The following is a 7,243-nucleotide window of genomic DNA, read 5'->3' as shown; positions in this document are numbered from 1 at the left end:
TTCCTCGGCTTTGTTGTCCCTGCGAGCGGGATTAAACATGAAACGTGAAATACGAACCGCTAAATATTAAACGCAGCCGAGCTGCGCTCCCCTCTCTCATCTCCTTCTGCTCAGCCGCCCCGGGCACCTCCAGCCTCGTGAAATGAGGCGATGTGGCCTTTTTCCGCATGCACGCGGGAGGGAGCCTCTCTCCCCAGGCGGGCTGAAAGCCGGAGCAGGGACTCATGCCTTTTTAATGAAGGGGCTTGGAAGTAGGACCCCCTGCCCCGTCTGCCCTTCCGTTCATACTGGGAAGGCTCTCTTTGATAACAGGAGCTAATTGCTGCCAACCACTCAGGACATGCTGTTTGGGGACTTTGAGAAAGTCTTTGTAAGCAAATACAGAGAGCTATAGTTGATGGGGCTGGGGTGGGATTAAGCAGCATCTTGGTTGTGTTTTCAGCAAGTCACATGAAGGATATATATATATATATTTAATCATGCTGTAGCTCTAAACCAAACAACTTGCAAATTTTTCTACACCAAATAGTCAGACTTTTGTCTCTTATCCAAAGCCAAAAGGACAGGCTGGTAAGGTAACATTCCAGGAAGCCACATTTATGGGCATTATTTATATGTTTAATCCCTAAATTGTTAATTAATCACTCTCCTATTTTGCTGATGGAAGAAAGCAGGTTAAGCAGTCTGGGCACTTAGGAAATCCTTTCTAAATCTTGGAATTATTATTACAATCCTCATATTTTATAATGGTCCAAGTTTTGTCAGGAGTTAGCACAAGAGACCTGATGTCCTGGCACAGCCCTTGCTGGGAGCCACACGTACCAGGGATTTGAAAGCTTCTTCTCTGAATAGAAACTATATTGTATCTCTCTTGAGACACAAGGCAAACTTCCATGTGTAGCTACATTATCCAAAATGAGGGATTCTGCAGCTTCATTTCCAGCAGCAAACAAGGAGAGCTACTGAATGTCTCCACCTCTCATGCCTGTTCCTGGATTTCCCATCTCTGTGTGGCAGTCAGGTGTTACCTGACCACTCACACTTTTCATTCCAGATGTTCTGGAAATATCTCCTTACCACCTGGAGCTCCCTCCCCCCCCACCCCAGCCACTGAGACCATCCTTGGCACTTGCTTCTTTCTGAACCCATATATTTTCTCATTGCCCTCTATCTTCACCATGACACGATTCTCCATAAATGGATTTTATTGGTTTTCCTTTGTACTGTTTCTTCACCATCTTCTTGGAGCCAGCGTGGCTTTTCCCCCTCCACTCGTGTGAGTTGAAGACCCACGTGTTTTGGGGATTCTTCATAGCAAGTCCTCAAACACCCCTATCTCTCTTAACAATTCCAAATTCCAACTTTTCTCCCATTCTGTCACCAGTGACCTCCAGGCTCAGCAGGCTGCCCCTGCACTGTGCTGGGTGTGGGTATCACTGAGGAGCACCCTAAGCCGTTCATGCAAAGCAAACCTCACCAGATGACAACTGGCTCATTTTCAGCAATTAACTCTTCTCCACGTGCCTGGAGGTGACCACGGAGGACCTGCACTTGATGGTGTGACTCTTTCTGTGTCAGGCCAGGTTGCAGAGAGGTGGACAAGAGGCGTTTGATGGTCTTATGGGGTACAGTATTTGAATACGGAAGGATTTTGAATGCACCATCCTTCACAGGGTACCAGGAGAGCTCTCCCTGCTGTGTGTCACCCCTCTCATTTATAGAAAACCTCCAAGCATATCTCCTCTTGCACTCCAGGCTTTCCCGCTAGATGGAGTCCAGGGAAAGTAGAAAATCAGCAGCCCGGCCCGAGGAAAAGGAGAGAAATTCCCATCGCCTGGAGCAGACTGGGACGGCAAGTAAGACACGGCATGGAGAGCTGCATTTGGAATGCAAATAATGGGGACATCCCTCTGCACTCCATGTGATGCGTTGAGATCTTCCTGGAAAAGCAGGCCCAGCTGAACCCTCAGGAGGTGCCCAGACCCTCTCGGCCACCACCCCAGGGAGATGCTCATTTGCAGCTGCTTTATTGAGCTGCTCGCCCACCACCAGGAGCTTGCACAGGCTTTGCCTGGTGGGTGTTCGTAGCTCCCTGCATGTCTAAGGTTAGCATGGAGAGGTAAGAAGAAGGATAAAAGCAACTAGGCTACTTATTTTTTGAACTTCATAGCTCCTTCATCAGTTTTACCCAGGTGGATTTTTTTTTATTTTTTTTTTCAGTTTAGAATTCAAAGTAAGAGACCTCCCAACAGCAAGCAACGTGTACTACAGAACAGACATATGTAGCTGTGCATTTTTGTTGTTGGTTGTGGTTTTGGTATTTTTATGCTCTATAGACAATCTTTGTAAAATACTGGTTCCATCATAAGCTGTACTGCAGTATGTATTTTGCGGTCTAAGGGTTATGATGTGGTGGCAATTACAGAGACATGGTGGGACAGCTCACATGACTGAAATGTGGCCATGGATGGCTGTGTCCTTTTTAGGAAAGACAGGTCAGCAAAGCGAGGCAGTAGAGTTGCTCTTTATGTGAGGGAGCAACCAGAATGTATTGAGCTCTGTCCAGGGGCCAATGAAGAGCAAGTGGAAAGTCTGTGGGTACGAATTAAGGGGCAGGCTGGTGTGGGTGATACAGTTGTGGGGGTCTATTACAGACCTCCTGAACAGGATGAGGGAGTTGATGAGGCTTTCTACAGGCAGCTGGAAGCAGCCTCCCAACTACAGGCCTTGATCCTCATGGGGGATTTTAACCACCCCAATATTTGCTGGAAGGCCTACACAGCCAGCCTTTCACAGTCTAGGAGGTTCCTCCAGTGCATCAACAACTTCTTGATACAAATGGTGTATAAACCAACTAGGAGAGGAGCATTGCTGGATCTTGTGCTCACCAACAAGGAGGGTCTGGTTGAAGCAGTGATGGTCAATGGCAGCTTTGGCTGCAGTGATCATGAGATGGTGGAGTGCAGGATCCTGTGTGGGAGGAACAGAACACCTAGCAGGACCAGAACCCTGGACTTCTGCAGGGCCAACTTTGGCCTCTTCAATTAAGAGAAGTCCCATGGGACAGGGTACTAGATGGTAAAGGGGCTCAAGATAGTTGGTCAACATTCAAGAACCACTTCTTGCAAGCTCAGGATCAGAGCATCCTAGTGGGTAGGAAATCAAGTAAGGGAGCCAGGAGATCTGCATGGTTAAACAAGGAACTGTTGGGCAAACTCAAGTAGAAAAAGAGAACCTATGGATCATGGAAGGAGGGGCGTCAAAATGGAGCCAGACTCATGCACAGGGGTCCATGCTGCAGGGTCAGGTCCTGCACAGTGCTGGGGCCTCCTTTTGCACCTTGCTCTGCCAAGCTGCCTTCTGCAAACATCTCTGCTCTGCTCTGTGGACTCAGCACCAGCTTGCAGCTGCTGCCAAACCCACACCAGACCTTCTGTCACACACACAGGAACCCACAGCCCTTTTCCCACAGAGACCATCCCTGCCTGCGTGTCCAAGCTGTGCAGCCACTGTCAGCCTCATAGCAGGGGGACCCACAGGACAGCACAACCTGCCCCATCAGCCCTGACAGGAAAGCACAGCACCCCACGGGCCCTGAGGTCCCAACCACAAGCACACAGCCTTCCAGCTCAGACATTTATTTGCTCTCCAGTTGAAGCCACATGCTGCTGGGAGCACATTCTCCTGCCCCAGTGGAATTTGCCAGCACAGGGGCCTCGTTCATCGGTCAGCAGCACCCTGGGGAACTGCAGGTGCCACCGGGACAGCAGGTGGGCTCTGGGGCTGCCAGCCTCTCCAGCAGCTGGAAGGGATCACAGATCTTCTCCTGAATGGCAGAGAACAACCCAGGGCAGGATCAGACCAGAGAGATACAAGAGGCACAGCAGGAAAGCAACATCTCCCTCCTGCTCTAACATGGGGACAGCCCCCACATCACTCCAGCTGCTTTTCCCTCCTGTGAGGAGGACATCAAGAACTTCTCTGGGACTTTGGCTCTGAGAAATCTGAAAAATGCCTCCTGCTTGGACTGTAACACAAGAACATCTCCCCCTCCCCAAGTACAAGGTTGTGTTTCAGGGACACGCAGCTGCAGGATGTTATCTCCCTCGTGTACTGATGATCCCTATTTCCCAGCCTCTCCCAGCCCATCTGCAGGCTGGAAGGACCACTGAGGGGAGAAGAAAGGTTTCCAGCAGATAGAGGTGCTTTGTGCTGTAAGGTCAGGGCTGGCAGCCAGGGCCAAGCTCACAACAGCAGCTGGGAGGTGCTGGGAGAGCAACGAGCAAGAAGGAGCTGCAGGGAAGGGCCATCACCTCCCTGAAGCCAACTCTCTCCAGCCACCTCCTGGAGGATGTCTCCTCTTAGGAGACATCAAGCAGATCCTGCCATCAACCTTGGCAGCCCACACGGACATGTTAGGGAGGCAAGGGGCTCTCATGCCTGGTGGTTAGAGCAGATCCCCCTGCTTTGGGGAGGTCCACCCACTGCTGGGGTGCAGTTGCCTTAACTCAGGCACTAGGCACCACCATTGGTGCCCCACAGGCTCCTGCTTGGCCCAGAAGGACTGAGATCTCCTGGTGTGCTGCCATAACCCCTGATACCTCAGGCACAAGACATTCATGTCCCCATCCCTGAACGCAGCCATGAAGCTGCCTGCTACCAACCTTCACCCCCTGGTGACAGCAGCCCTGTGGTGTAGCAGCATTGGCCCCACTGGCTCGGATCAGGAACTCCTCTGCAAACCTGGAGCTCCGCAAAATTGCAGCCATCTCAGCATCCACATCCATCACCTCTCCTTCCTGGGGACAGTGGGACAGTCACAGGGCTGGGGTCTGGGATACATGGCCCAAGGGGACCCCAGCCACCCAGTCAGATGGTGGGGGCAAAAGCAGAGGCATAGCCTGACTCAAAACCTCGAGAAACTCAAAACCACCAAGCAGCTGGCTCCAAAACCCCTTGTGAAGATACCACAGATATCCTTCTCACACCTCCATCCCAATGCAAGGCTTGATCTGGTTCTCTTTCCTATCCTATTTCCACCTCCTCTGGTTTATACAACCCCTCTAATAAAGCTTACCCCCAAAAATCACGTACAACACTGCTGAGCAGCACTGCTTCACCAGCTTTGACCCCCACCCCAGCACACCCCCCAGGGGAAGCCTCACCCCACACCTTGAAGGTGTGGTTGGCATCAAACACCAGCTCTCGCTCATGCCCCGTGATCCCACCGTTGTAGATGACCTGTCCCGGCCCAGCTCGGCCGCTCCTTGGCACCTTGAACAGGCGGAAAGTTGCGGAGACAAAGCGACAGTCACCTTTGCAAGGGACAGACTGGTGAGTTGGGTACCAAGTAGCTGAGCTTGGGATCCCAGCACAGCTACCCACAGCCCCCTGGAGCCAAAACGCCCTGGTCAGACCCTCACCAATGATACCCTCCAGCTCTTCGTTGTTGATGGTGATGGGGCTGGCGGTGACCAGGCATGGGGGGCTGAACCCCACCTCTTTGGCAATGCTGTACAGGTCTCTCCAGTACAGGGCTCCTGCCAGGCACTCCCCTGGCACGAGATCACAGACATGGGTGATGGAGGCAGAGTTCCCTTCCCCTCATCCCACCCCAGCCCCATCCTGGAGCCCTACACACCCCATAGCACCCTGTGCTTCCGGACAGCCTCGCTCAGGCGCTGGCTGGCGTAGACATCGCTGAAGTACATCTCTCCTCCGGGCTGGAAGGCAGCAAAGAGTGAAGAGAGACCCCGAGGAGCAATAGGACAAAAAGGGCAGAGAGAACTGGGCATCCCCCAGTGCTACCCTGCATGGGACCCACTGCAGAGCTGCCCTCTCCATGCCTCATCCCACATCCCCACCCTTCTGGATCCCATTTGCTGTATCCCAGTGGCACCCCAAGAGCAGGGCCACCCAACCCTGTTCCCGCCATGGGCACTGGCCCTGCCATGACCTTCAGCACACGGTAGGCCTCCTGCAGTACTGCCCTCTTGTTGGGGACGAGGTTGATCACGCAGTTGGAGCTGGGGAGGAGGAAAACAAAGCTCATTTGCACCCTCTCACACACTCAGCACCACCAGCTGCTGCACATCCCATCGCTTCATGCAGGATTTGTAGAAGCGGATTTGACATTTAAAGGGTAGTTTCTACATTCCCAGGCTCTAGCCCAGACTCTGCCTTGGGATTTTCCCTTTTCTAATGTGTACTCCTGAAGCAAGAAACCAAGTGGGATCTGGACACAGACCTCAGTCCATGGTCCTAGGCAGCAGCAGGAGCAGGGGTGGCAATGCCCAGTATGGTACCTACATGACAATATCATAGCTCTCATCAGCCAGCCCAGCATCACCCAGCTTCTCCATGTATCCTTGGAGGAACTCCACGTTCGGCTTCTGGTAGCCAAACTTGTTCATGTGGTAGGCAATGTGCTTCTTTGCCAGCTCAACCTGGGAGAGGAAAGGAACGACAGCGGTGAGGTGCTGGGGGGATGAGGGGAAGCCCTGGCTCCACAGCGTACCTGGCTCTGGGTCATATCTATCCCAGTGACATGGCCCTGCTCCCCGACCAGCTGGCTCAGCAGGTAGCAGTCTCTGCCGCTGCCGCTGCCCAGGTCCAGGACCTTGCATCCCACCAGGCACTCCGGGATCACCAGACCGCAGCCGTAGTACCTGGGGGGATGCTGAGCTGAGCCAAGCAGAGATGCCTTCATGGTGCAGGGGGTCTAGGGGGCTGCAGCCCACAGGGGGGCAGCAGCAGAAGGGAGACCTCGGGGCTTACCTGGCCACCACCTCCTCGTGGACACGCTCCAGAGCATCTCTCACCGCCTTGGAAAGGGGTCTCGCCGAGGTGACACAAGCATTGGTTTTCAGGTCCTCTGACTTCTGCAGCTCTCTGCCATAGTAATCCTGACATGGGAAGCACAGAGGACACCGAGCTACAGGAAGCTGCACCCCGGGAGCTCCACACACACCACGCCTGCACTCAGCTTGTACGCACCCCCTGTGTTCTCTGGCACTAGTGCTCTCATTCGTACCCAGCTGAAAATTTGGGTAACATCAAACGCCCTTTGCCCCCGCCCTCCCGGCTGCCCTGCCTTACGCTCACAGCGGAGCTTGCACAGCAAGGGATTTAATTCCCTTCTGCAGTAACTTTGCAGGCTGCAGCTTCCCCAGACAAGAGGGAAGCAGGGAAGGAGGGCAGAGAAACGCGGGGTTTCTCGATCCCACCCCAATCCCCGCAGGAA

The 7,243-nt window shown here is 53.3% G+C and overlaps 1 protein-coding gene across 1 annotated transcript in view; it reads right to left on the bottom strand.

Moving 5' to 3' along the window:
* Window positions 1-3,727: 3,727 nt before the first annotated feature.
* AS3MT (arsenite methyltransferase) overlaps window positions 3,728-7,243 on the bottom strand; it is a 7,225-nt gene continuing 3,709 nt past the window's right edge. Inside the window, exons 3-11 of the mRNA XM_010000169.1 lie at window positions 6,778-6,912; window positions 6,518-6,668; window positions 6,310-6,446; window positions 5,957-6,026; window positions 5,642-5,723; window positions 5,424-5,555; window positions 5,173-5,315; window positions 4,665-4,799; window positions 3,728-3,826 (exon numbers count right to left, since the gene is read on the bottom strand). Coding sequence (XP_009998471.1) covers window positions 3,728-3,826; window positions 4,665-4,799; window positions 5,173-5,315; window positions 5,424-5,555; window positions 5,642-5,723; window positions 5,957-6,026; window positions 6,310-6,446; window positions 6,518-6,668; window positions 6,778-6,912 — 1,084 coding nt within the window. The remainder of the gene's footprint in view (window positions 3,827-4,664; window positions 4,800-5,172; window positions 5,316-5,423; window positions 5,556-5,641; window positions 5,724-5,956; window positions 6,027-6,309; window positions 6,447-6,517; window positions 6,669-6,777; window positions 6,913-7,243) is intronic.

This window comes from Chaetura pelagica, unplaced genomic scaffold (genome assembly GCF_000747805.2).
Source record: "Chaetura pelagica isolate M959 unplaced genomic scaffold, ChaPel_1.0 scaffold436, whole genome shotgun sequence".
NCBI classification, from domain to species: Eukaryota; Metazoa; Chordata; class Aves; order Apodiformes; family Apodidae; genus Chaetura; species Chaetura pelagica.
Note: the sequence above shows the minus strand (reverse complement) of the source record. Positions and strands in the feature narration are given on the sequence as shown.